At 41.4% G+C, this 12,557-nt stretch overlaps 1 protein-coding gene and 1 long non-coding RNA gene across 4 annotated transcripts in view; one reads left to right on the top strand and one right to left on the bottom strand.

The window, feature by feature from the left end:
* Positions 1-12,557, bottom strand: part of RBL1 (RB transcriptional corepressor like 1) — a 38,559-nt gene that overhangs the window by 4,266 nt on the left and 21,736 nt on the right. For all 3 annotated transcript variants that reach the window (XM_077335243.1, XM_077335244.1, XM_077335245.1), the window contains exons 15-20: positions 5,757-6,023; positions 5,023-5,240; positions 4,267-4,443; positions 2,600-2,671; positions 2,370-2,442; positions 1,907-2,073 (exon numbers count right to left, since the gene is read on the bottom strand). In XM_077335243.1, the coding sequence (XP_077191358.1) occupies positions 1,907-2,073; positions 2,370-2,442; positions 2,600-2,671; positions 4,267-4,443; positions 5,023-5,240; positions 5,757-6,023 (974 nt within the window). The remainder of the gene's footprint in view (positions 1-1,906; positions 2,074-2,369; positions 2,443-2,599; positions 2,672-4,266; positions 4,444-5,022; positions 5,241-5,756; positions 6,024-12,557) is intronic.
* Positions 1-12,557, top strand: part of LOC143836222 (uncharacterized) — a 21,582-nt gene extending 9,025 nt beyond the window's left edge. The window contains exon 3 of the long non-coding RNA XR_013230548.1: positions 10,818-12,557. This is a non-coding gene — a long non-coding RNA (uncharacterized LOC143836222). The remainder of the gene's footprint in view (positions 1-10,817) is intronic.

Below are 12,557 nucleotides of genomic sequence, written 5' to 3'. Positions count from 1 at the left end.
TGAAGTTAATTGGTGATATAACCACCATTGAATATTTATTCCTTCATCCGTGATATCTTCCCATGACTTAATTCTTCCCTGAGAATTTATCATTATACCATATGTTTAAAAATCATTTGTATTTCTGGTGTTCTTACTGTGGTAGGGCTCTATTGGGGACATGAGCAAAGAATTTGGAGGGCTTAGTAAATTCTGGCATGCAAACAATATTCTCAGCAGTGCATCTCTGATTACATAGCTCCTTCCATGTGTTAAATTGGTTTTGGTTGATTTCTTTGTATCCATAGGTAATCATGTAAACTTTCATCTAAAACTGCTAATTCAAGTTTTATGATTCTTTGTCTTGGCTTTTTAATCCCATCAACAATTCATATCAAGTCAGCAGCTTGGTAATATCATTTTACACTGCGAACTGCCAGCCCTCCTCTCTTTTTCTCATCTTATAGTTTGAAATGTGGTTTCTTGTCATTCTTTCATTATTCTTTCTTCTATATGTATAAGTGATATTTGAAACTAAATATAGTTTTGGCAATACACTCATCTTGACTGCAGAAATTCAGCCCAGTTGAGAGACTTTTAATCATTTCCAACCAAATAAATCTGCTCATATCAACATCCATATCTTGTAGTAATTTATTTAATCTCTGATTTTCAGAATATATATGAGCTGCTGGATTGCTTATCTCCCTTGTGATCCTTTCTACTTATATATACTATTCTCTCACACATAGACTTCTTCTTGTGTTTCCTTATGCATCTGTTGGCTTTTGGTTTGTGACTGATCACACTATTAAGGTGTGTTTGTGTGGTTTGTGACTGGATTTTCAACAAAAGTTCATATGAACTCTCATCTTGACCTCAACTCAGAAATTTCAACTTCCCACATTTATTTGCCCTCTGCTCCTTTCTATAGTTATGAATGCCCAATCCTTTCTGAAGGAAGCATGATTGTGCAACATTTGCAATTTTGCTGTGTCATTAACATTCCTCTCTTTTTGAACAGCTTATGAAGGCTTTTTTTTCTTATGAAATGTTTTTCAGATGGTATAGAAGTTCTTATAAAGGTAGCCTGACTACCAAATGTAAATCAGTTCAATCTATCGTATTTCCAATAGCCACTTATGGCTGTGAAAGTTGGACGATGAAAAAATCAGACAAGAGAAGAACGGATTTATTTGAACTCTGGTGTTGGAGAAGGCTTCTGTGGGCTCCATGAACAGCAAAAGTCATAAACAAAGAAATACTATGGAGCATATAGCCTGATATATCACTGGTAGGCAAAATCACGAAACTCCGGCTCACTTACTTTGGTCATATCAGGCATTTATGCTAGGATTGGTCAGTGGGAAAAGGGAACCAGACTGACAAAGAACATGGAGGTTAGATATGATCAAAATGGACACCGGCCATTACATTACACAACTAAACATTACACAACTAAAAGAAGCGGTGCAAGATTGGAAATTGGGGCAACAGTTGAGCCATAGGATTACCAAGAGTCGAATTTGACTGAATGGCTAACATCATCATCATGAAACAAAATCAGAGTCCAGTGGCACCTTTAAGACCAACAAAGATTTATTCAAGGTGTGCTAGTTATGCAACCCCCGAGCACGCCTTGAATAAATCTTTGTTAGTTAAAGGTGCCACTGGACTCTGATTTTGTTTTGTTGTGCTGCTTCAGAACAACACGGCTACCCACTTGAATCGATTATCATCATGAAGTGAGCCTTCAGGGAGGGCGGTATATAAATCTAAAAAATAAATAAATAAGTTTTTCCTCGGGGCATGGAAAATTCAACGCTGACCCATATTTGATATCAGAAAGCCTGTCATCTTTCTGTCATTAAACTATCATCAAATTCTATATGTCACTTTGTGAACCCTGAGAAAAAAATCCACATACCACATGATCCTGGTTTGAAGTCCCATATTTTAAAGCAAATGTCTGTACTCTTCCTACATAGATGGTGTTGTAAAATTTTACTAGATGCCCTCTTTCCTCATTTTCCAAGTCTCTGGAATTTTCTGATGGTGTCCCTACAGGTGAATAGCCCATCTTCTGAGGGGAATCTGTTACAAAGAAGAAACAAAGAACACAATAGGCTTTTAGATAAAAAGAGGGTTACCAAGCAGATCTCATGTGATTTAACCTCCATTTTATGGACAACTGTGGGGTTGCTAACAACATCTAAGAGATATTGCAATATTCAATCCAATAAAAATCTGACTGGATGGAAATGTACAACTCGGCAATTTGTTGCACAGTTTGCAAAACACAGACCAATTTCTGAATGTCATATTAAAGACACCTTCATTTCCACATAAACCTCCAGTAAAGTTTAAGAACAGAGCAACTGCTTACTTACCCTGTTCTGAAACCTCTTCTTGTTTTATATCTACTTCTATGGATACTTTTTTCAACAACACACTTCTGTAGACCTACAGCAAGTAAAAAATGCAAATGTTTGTAATTAAAGGTACAATGGCACATAATCTGACAATGTTCTCATGAGTGTATATAAGTGACTATAATATTTGTCCATAGAAGGCCACAGCAAGACAGTTTATATTTAAGTTGGTTTTCAAACATACTTACATGGCTGTTTGCTTGTGGTTGGTTTCTATAGCTTTCAATTATCTCCTGAAAAGTTCTTTCCTCTTTGGACACCTGAACATAAAAGTCAAACTGATCATTCAGGAAAACAGGGTTGCCAATTTCTGGTAGGAAAATGTCTGGATATTTGGCAGGTGGCCTTTGGTGAAGGGAGGGAGCTCAGAGGAGATGTAACGCAACCCCCTCCCCCCATAGCAGCCATTTTCTCCAGGGGAAGTGATCTCAGTAACAGGAGACCAATTGTAATTCTGAAAATCTTTGGGCCCCACCTGAAAACTGGTAAACCTACAGGAAAAGCTTGCCTCTTCTTATGCCTGGATCCAAGGGACACTTTGTAAAGAGTTTCTGTGTGACAAACTGGATTGCTGTACTCCACCAATTGTAGCTTACTGTCCTGCCTTAGAAGTTTCTCCTGAGACTCAGGAGATCTTTAGCACACTCCAACACACTACAAGGAGCTTCACAAAGCAAGAGCAATTGTACAAGTCCAATAATTAATGATTTCATGTGGTCTATGGGGCCATTTGCATGCCAGCAATAGTCATGCGAGCAAGAGTATATTGGTGGGGTGTCTATAAAAAATCAGAGCTGCCAAGAGCAGGGGAGGAAAAGAACTAGTCAGACAAAGGAGAGGGGGAGTATTGGCACTCTGGCTGCACAAGTCACATTAACTGTTTTCATCTGATGTATGGGTTGGGTTTGAGTAGTGTGAAGTGGGTCCCAGAGTCAGTTTTACCTGGAGTCCTAGAATAAGCTTGGTTGGCCTGGGTGCTTATTTTAGATTGATTTGATTTTCTGTCAGTGAGCCCATAGTATGATGGGGAGGATACCTTGAGAAGAGTATAAAAGTAACAGCAGAACTCCAAAGCATCGAAGAAGGTCTCTGGCCTGTCTCTTGTTTTGTTTGTTCTATTTCAGGTTATCCCCTGCCTCTTCCTTTGAGTGAGTCTAAAGAATGCGGTGTAAAATCTGAGCATGACTGTTCCAATTAAGTGAAAATGGGCTAATCTCTTAAATTGCAACATGTCTACTGAAAACGGATAGGATTATGGTAATCTTACATTGTAAAGTGTTAGCACTGAGTTAAGATGTGCTAGAATTTATTGGTTTGGGTGCTAGTTCTGTTGGTTGCAGAACTACTAAAAATTTGTTATGTCTTTTAGAATTTAAAAGACAGAATTCAGAAATGGAAGACAGACTGTATACCTATAACTGGAATTCTTTGTCATCTGTATGTTCACATTTATGTGCTCCACACCTGTTCTGAATTTAAAACATCCAGAACTGGTTATAGACACAAAAACTATCCCCCATAAGAAACATAATGGCATTTATGTACATGGTACTGTACATTGGTTTCCCACTCAATTCTTCTAAAAATATAATGACACACCAAGTTTTTAAGCAGCTAAGGTGGGGAAGGCTATTGCCTGAAATGAAAGAGGTATGACTCCTTTCTCTTGATCATGTATAGTTGGCACTATGCCACTGAACTGAGGGGAAGGATTTTTTTTAGTCTAAATATATAGAAGTTTCTAGAATGAGGCTTTCTGTAGGTACAAGCAATGGTGATATCCAGAGACCATGAATAATAGCTAGATTGGCATAAGCTTGTAACAATTATGCATCATCAACAAGGCAGGCCTTACTTTTGCCATGATGTAAAAAGCACAGAGAATGATTTGATCCAAGTGTCTATCTTTCATCAGATCTGTACAGTTAACTAATGTGAATTCAAAACATGTCCACATTTTCCTCCGCAAATCATTGGAAACATCCAGTTTTAAGCACAAATCACGCAAGCGCACACTTGCCAGATGATATACCTAAGAGGAAACAAGGCAAAACATGAAGTGAAATTGATGTTTGCAATTTGAGAAACAAGCAAGAAATGCAAAACACTATCCTTTTGTGCTCAGTTCATTAATTTCAATTGTTTTAAATTATATACTGTTCTATCAACTTAATAATAAAAAGAAAATCAGAAATATCAGTAATCACATCCTACATAAATGTATACTTCTGTCAGTAGAATTTCAGCCTAATAATCCAAAGTGATTTAAGACTTATTGATACTCATCAATTTGTACTCACTTGCACACATAGAAGCATTTCTGTTCATGCATGGCAGGTTTGCGATTTTCAAATACATCTCACTCTACAAGTTTTGGAGCTGTTGGGGGGGGGGGTCAGATAGACGTACAGTAAGGGAGGGAATTTATGCACTCTTATGTGGCATTTTGGTTCTGTCAAACATATCCTTGGACCCAAATCAATATGTTATAATGTTAAAGAAAGTTACTCTGTAAAATATAGATTCAATGTAGACATCAAGACTGAGTTTAACAGGAAGGAAGATTTTTTCATGGGAGTAGGGAGAACCTTTAGTATAAACACTCCCTTACCTTTCTGAAAAATAGTGCCAAGGATCCAGTTTTCTTTGGCTTGCTTCCTGTTGGCTGATATACATCTTGTGCTTGCATCACATGAGGATGACTTGGGGATACACTGACTAAGGCTTGAGCAGTGAGGGGCACTTGTCCATGGCCATCCCCTTCAGATTCTTGAGGCATGTTGACTGAAATGGGTATCAAAGTGATCCCTCCAGTATGATTTGCAATACCTAGGGTGCATCCAGAAGTTAAGGGGGAGGGAATCAATACGCAATAAACTTCTCTAGATAAACTGCAAGTCTCAGTTATAAAACCTTTTATTTTTATAAGGGTATTTTCATGTATATTCTTTTCTCAACTAATTAGTATAATTCCTCCATGTTGTTACATGCAAAGTCGTGTCAGACCCATCGCGACCCCATGGACAATGATCCTCCAGGCCTTCCTGTTCTCTACCGTTCCCCGGACTCCATTTAAATTTGCACTGACTGCTTCAGTGACTCCATCCAGCCACCTCATTCTCTGTCGTCCCCTTCTTCTTTTGCCCTCAATCACTCCCGGCATTCCTCCATATAGTGTCTTTATAACAGAACATGCTAAAGTACATTTTCCTTAACCATAAAGAAAAGGCACTTAATGAACTGAAATTTCTTGTACCAAAATTGTATATCACTCCAGCTAATTATAAAGTTCTTAATGCTGATTAAAATGTTAAATCAACTAGAAGAAAAAAGTGTAAAACTTACCATGCAGTGGAATTGTCATTGTCTGTCCGGTTTCCCCTGGTACTGCAGTTGCTGCCACAGTAAGAACTGCCTGTTCTGGCAAAACAGACACATTTTCATCGGCAAAACTTAATACTGGGGCTATTTTTAGCCTAGTTCCTTCACTCATATTCTTCTCCATGAGCGCTTCTTTGGGGCCTTCATCTCCAAACAACCTTCTCTTAGCACTTCCTGCCACAGGAGAGCTGTAGCGTTCGTGAACAGACATTGGAGACAATGGCTGCATATCTGGAGTGAAAGGGAAGATAGAGCAATGCATCATTATTACAAAGAAAGACATTGCTTCCACTATCAGGAACGAATATTGAGTGATGACATAATCACATACAGATAAAACAATAAAAAAGTCTTTCTTGCTTAAAAATAAATCATCTAGATTCTACACATTTCCTATTGAAGTTAATGTTTCATTTAATAACCGCACCAGGTATTTCTAGGAAAGACTGTACCAACAGTTTACATGGAAGCACGGAGTTGTAGAAAATTCACACTAGGTTGCTGACCCTTAAACACTGCTTGCAAGTCCTCTGTGAAGAAAACACACCTTAATCACTGATATGAAATGAAAATTGGACCCAGCGAATCATTTATTTTAAACTTCTATTTGACTCATTGAAAAAGAAACACTGGATTTACCATGAAGGTTTCCTCTTATCAGTGGATTGGAAGGTATCATAGAATCATAGAGTTGGAAGGGGCCATATAGGCCATCTAGTCCAACCCCAGGATTAACGCAGGATTAGCCCTAAGCATCCTAAAGCATCCAAGAAAAGTGTGTATCCAACCTTTGCTTGAAGACTTCCAGTAAGGGGGAGCTCACCACCTCCCTAGGCAGCCTATTCCACTGCTGAACTACTCTGACTGTGAAAAACTTTTTCCTGATATCTAGCCTATATCGTTGTACTTGAAGTTTAAACCCATTATAGGGCTTTGTCCCTTGGCCCCAGATCATCTTCGTCGCTCTCCTTTGTACCCTTTCAATTTTATCTACGTCCTTCTTGAAGTGAGGCCTCCAGAACTGCACACAGTACTCCAGGTGTGGTCTGACCAGTGCCGTATACAATGGGACTATGACATCTTGTGATTTTGATGTGATGCCCCTGTTGATACAGCCCAAAATGGCATTTGCCTTTTTTACCGCTGCATCACACTGCCTGCTCATGTTTAGTTTACAATCCACAAGTACCCCAAGGTCTCGTTCACACACAGTGCTACCTAGAAGCGTATCCCCCATCCAGTAGGCATGCTTTTCATTTTTCTGACCCAGATGCAGAACTTTACACTTATCTTTATTAAATTGCATCTTGTTCTCATTTGCCCATTTTTCCATTGTGTTCAGATCTCGTTGAACTCTGTCTCTATCTTCCGGAGTATTTGCCAGTCCTCCCAATTTGGTGTCATCTGCAAACTTGATGAATAGTCCCTCCACCCCCTCATCTAGATCATTAATAAATATGTTAAAAAGTACCGGGCCGAGCACCGAGCCCTGAGGTACCCCGCTACTCACCTCTCTCCAGTCTGATGAAACACCATTGACAACAACTCTTTGAGTGCGGTTCTCTAACCAATTCCCTATCCACCTAACTATCTGAAAATCCTATTGCCTCCTTTACTTTACGTTTGCTCCTCACATAACTGAAAAATCTTGTTACAATGGGCTTCCCTGGCCAATCTTAGCTCACTCTCAGCTTTGGCCTTTCTGATGATTGATCTACAGTGCCTAGTAACCTGTAGGTACTCTTCTTTAGAGCTCTGTCCTTCCCTCCATTTCCTGAACATTTTCCTTTTCTTTCTTAGTTCCTCTTGAAGTTCTCTGTTCATCCAAATAGGCTTCTTAGAGCTCCTGCAGTGTTTTTGTCTTTCTGGGATAGTCATTGATTGAGCATGCAATAGCTCTTGTTTGAGTAGCGCCCACCCTTCACATGCTCCCTTCCCTTCCAGCATTCTCGTCCATGGTATGACACTCATCATGTCTCAGAGTTTATTAAAGTTTGCCCTACAAAAATCCAACATCCACGTCTGGCTACAAGCTTCCTTGGCTCCCCATCTCAAAAGGAATTCTATGAGGACATGGTCACTTCCCGCTAGGGTCCCCACCTCCTTCACCTCATCCACCAACTCTTGCCTGTTGGTCAGTATTAAGTCCAGTATGGCTGAACCTCTTGTGGGTTCATCTACCATTTGATAAATGAAATTGTCAGTTCTTGGAAAAGAGTGAGAAGTGGAGTGCCCTAGGGATCTGTCCTGGTGCCTGTGTTATTAAACATATTTATAAATGATTTGGATGAGGGATTAGAGGGGAAATTTATAAAATTTGCAGATGATACTAAACTGGGAGGGGTAGCAAACATAACGGAAGACAGAATCAGAATACAGGATGATCTTGATAGGCTTGAGAACTGGTCTAAACTGAATAGAATGAAATTCAATAGGGACAAATGTAATGTTCTGCATTTAGGTAGGAAAAACCAAATACACAAATATGGGATAGGGGAGACTTGTCTTGGCAGTAGCATGTGCGAAAAGGATCTAAGAGTCTTAGTAGACCATACATTGAACATGCGTCAACAGTGTGACTCGGTGGCTAAAAAGGCAAATGGGATTTTGGGCTGTATCAAATGTAGTATCGTGTCTAGATCACGGGAGGTGATGGTACCGCTTTGCTCAGGTTCGGTCTCACTTGTATGGGAACTTCAGATCTATGCGTGCCAGGAAATTGTATGGGAACTTGAAGGTAGGCATCCTTGAGGTCTATGAGTGCTAGGAAATCTCTTGCCTGGAATGAATCACCTCTATGAAGTGCTTCAAAACTAGAATTTCCTTCTAGTCTACATTCCCCTTGTATACAACAAACACACTAGAGTAGATTCCTGAAAAAAAAATCATTCTCTGGCACTGACTCTATGGCCTGAATCTAGATGAAGTGCTTGGTAACACTGCATGAGTTAGTGATACGTGTCCTTTCTTTATCGTGGAGATAGGATGAACATGTTCAATGGTGGCTGGGAGAAGTCTATTCTGTAATCCTTAGATGAGCAAAGGAAAGAATAAGGAAACAAGGAAATACTAGAGGGAATGAGCAATCAAACCACAATGCAAATCTGCAGTTGTTATAACCAAAATATAGCTGACTGTAAACTTTTGTTGCATGCTGTGGCTTGCCCAAAAGAACTTGATTCTGTGGCAGTTCCTGTGGCTAATAAAAATATACTGGGCTTAAGCGCCACTCAAAAATATATGCAAGATTATTACTGTTTCCTTGTGCAAAGAAAAGAATAAGGAAACAAGGAAGTAATAGAGGGAATGAGCAATCAAACCACAGTGCAAGTTTTCAATTGTTATAAAAAGACCAAAATAGCTGTCATCTCGTTGCATGCTGTGGCTTGCCCAAAAGACCTTGACTTTGCAGCAATTCCTGTGGCTAATAAGAATATACAGTATTTGCTGGCGTATAAGACTACTTTTCCCCCCTGAAAAATATGCCTCCAAGTGGGGGGGTCGTCCTATACGCCGGGTGCACATCAGTTGGGATAGACATAGCTGCCCATAGTGGCCCATAGTACTGTAATGTAATGTAACAAACTATATTTTGAGTGGAAATGTTGGGGGGTCGTCTTATACGCCCAGTCGTCTTATACACCGGCAAATACGGGTACATGTTGAACACCCGCGGGTGTAAGGACCATTCCCCCTCCAAGACCTGTTGGCAGCTGAGTCAATCCGCCTGAGTATTCAAGATCCCCTTGATGTGTTCCACCCGAATCGAGTTCAGGTTGGATTCAGCCCAATTGAGGATTAATAAGGCTTACTTGTGTAGTCTGGAGGACCTGGATCCTCCCTGTTTGTTTTTGTATGTGCGGGCCGCTACATTGTCTGTCCTGATTAGAATGTTGGAGTGAAGGATCAGATCTCTGAAATGTAAGAGCGCTAGCTCCAACAAATTGATTGGTAGAAGTCATTCGTTAATCGACCAAGTACCCTGAGTCGAACAATGGCCCAGCACAGCTCCCCAGCCAGAGAGGCTGACATCTGTGAAAGAGATAGGATTCCTGTTCCATCAGAAATACCCTGCCCTGAGTTAGGTTTTTCTGTATGGTCCACCATATCAGGCTTCGTTTTACCCCCAGGGGAACCAGAATGTTTTTCTGTACTTTTTGAGATATCTCATCCTGGTATGGTCTTAAAAGAAGCTGAAGAAGTTCGGTATGTTCTAGAGAAACCTGTTCTGAGAATGCCCTGATCAATAGATCGTCTAGAAAAGGATGAATATGTATGCCCTCCTTGTGCAGGATTACCACCAGGTTGACTAGTACCTTGGTGAAGACTCTTGGAAGAGCCTTGTATTGGAAGTGATAGTCGTCTACCTGAAGCCTCAAGAAGCATTGATGTGGGGGGTAGATTGGCACATGAAGATCGGCCTCTGTGAGGTCCAGAGAAGTCAGGTACTCCCCTTTATGCAACTTCTCTGCAATCGACTGCAGGGTCTCCATTCAGAAGTGTTTGAGATGGATGAATTGATTGATGAATTTTAGATCCAGAATGGCCCGCCAATTGCCATTCCTCTTTGGGATGGTGAAGAATAAGGAGTACATTCCTTGACCTCTTTCGTCTGCTGGTACTAACTCCACTGCCTGAATTTGTAACAAATGAGAAACCGCTGTCCAGGTTCTTTCCCTTTTTTGAGTGTTTTTTAACTTGGGGGAAGTTAAGTATCTGTTGGGGGGGAAATTTAGAAGCCAGTTCGGTATAGTGGTTAGGAGTGCGGACCTCTAATCTGGCATGCCAGGTTCGATTCTGCGCTCCCCCACATGCAGCCAGCTGGGTGACCTTGGGCTTGCGACGGCACTGATAAAACTGTTCTGACCGAGCAGTGATATCAGAGCTCTCTCAGCCTTACCCACCCCACAGAGTGTCTGTTGTGGAGAGAGGAATGGGAAGGCGACTATAAGCCGCTTTGAGCCTCCTTTGAGTAGGGAAAAGCGGCATATAAGAACCAACTCTTCTTCTTCTTCTTCTACCTAGAAACTCTATTTTGTAACCTGAGGTCACCAACTCCGCAGCCCAAGCTTCTACTCTGTCCCTTGACCAGATGTCCTTGAACTGGGACAGGCGGCCTCCTACTGGAACGGGCATATAGTCCGGGTCTCTGCTGTTTGTTGTAGGATTTGTCCTGTTGTGAAGTTTGGAATCCTTGAAACGTGGCTTGGTAAGAACCTCTCCTGTTCTGACCCCTGGAATGTGTCCAAGATCCCCTATGATAATCTTGTCTAAATTTGGGTAACGTGTTCTGTGTGTGAAAGGGGACAGAAAATACTTTCCTATCCAACTTGTGAATAAATTTGGGCATTACCTTATGTTTATCTCTTGTCTCTACTAAGACCTTATTCAAAGACTCACCTACCAGCATGTCGCCCTGGAATGGATATGCCATAACAAAATTTGAATTATAATTGGCTTGCCAAGCCTTCAACCCCTCTGCGAACACCAGTGGTGGCTGCCAGAGCCCTGGCAGAGAATATCATGATGTCCAAGGACGCATCTGCTGAGGCCGCCTGTAACAGTCTTTGAACACCTTCCAACTCCCTCTTGTTTTCCCTCTGGAATTATCTGGAGGAGCTTCCTAGACCAGACAACCACGGCTCTATTAACTATAGACATGATGGATGATGCCCTGACGGCCATAAGCATTGCCTCATGGGCTTTCTTCAAACCAAAATCAGATTTCCTATCAATTGTGTCCCTAATGGTACCCTGGCCATCCTCTGACAGCAGCCCCTGACTCTGAAGAGCTACAATGGGTGCATCCATGATAGGCACTTGCAGGATGCGTTTTGTGTATTGAGGTAGAGTGTATAATTTTTTAACAAAACCTGGAAACTGTATGTTAGACATAGGTCTTGTCCATTCCTCTCTAACTTTTTTCTCGAAAAAATGTGGAAAAGGAAAAAGCCTCTCTGGTGACTCCATTGCAGGGAAAAATTCTAGGTCACCCAGTCTATTGACATTGGCATCTTCCTTTTTCGGGGCTTGAGGAGTAGGCTGCTTGATGTTGACTGCAGCCAGGGCCCTGGAAAATAGACTTTGATAGTCTTCTGGTTTGATGAATCGTTTTGAAGGTTCAGGGACTTTAAAGTCCTCCTCAACCTCTTCATCAGATAAAAATTCCTGACCATCTTGTGAATTGTCCACGCTAACCACCGAGTCAGTCCTCAGACTCAGTTCTGGCCCTTTTTCATGCCGCCTTAGTGGACCAGGTCATTCCCTGTGGATCCAAGGCATAAGGAAACCCCCCTGGCAGCAGAGGGCTCCACACGCAGCTAGGCTACACACTCTCCTAAACAATCTCAAAGGGGGAACAAAAAGCTCTCGACCCTAAGGAAAAGAAGAAAAAACAGGTGGAAGTATAATATATAGGGGGGAAAGAATGGAAGAAGTAGTTTTGGAGTAAAGAGAAGAAGATTTAGTCAGAGCAAGCCAAAAATGGTGCGCTCCCAACAAAGGCAGGAAGAGAACTGGTTGGAAGGAGTTGTCCGCCTACTGGTCTTAGGAAGTCAAGAAGTTTTTTACCTGCCTCCCTGAGAGAATGGTGGGAAAACCCATCCAAGATGTCCTTCTCTGAGAAGGAGCCAGCACGTCCACTGCTCCTCCCCCCTGCCTCTGTTGCCAGATTGGCCTCCATGGTCCACCCTGCACAGATGCCTGAGCATGAGGACTTCTTGCTGGGGTTCCTCCAGTGTCCTCCTTCCTCTGAGGGCAGTGCGT

Source organism: Paroedura picta, chromosome 4, assembly GCF_049243985.1.
Source record: "Paroedura picta isolate Pp20150507F chromosome 4, Ppicta_v3.0, whole genome shotgun sequence".
Classification (NCBI taxonomy): Eukaryota; Metazoa; Chordata; class Lepidosauria; order Squamata; family Gekkonidae; genus Paroedura; species Paroedura picta.
The sequence above is the reverse complement of the archived record's forward strand: the minus strand, read 5'-3'. Positions and strand labels throughout refer to the sequence as shown.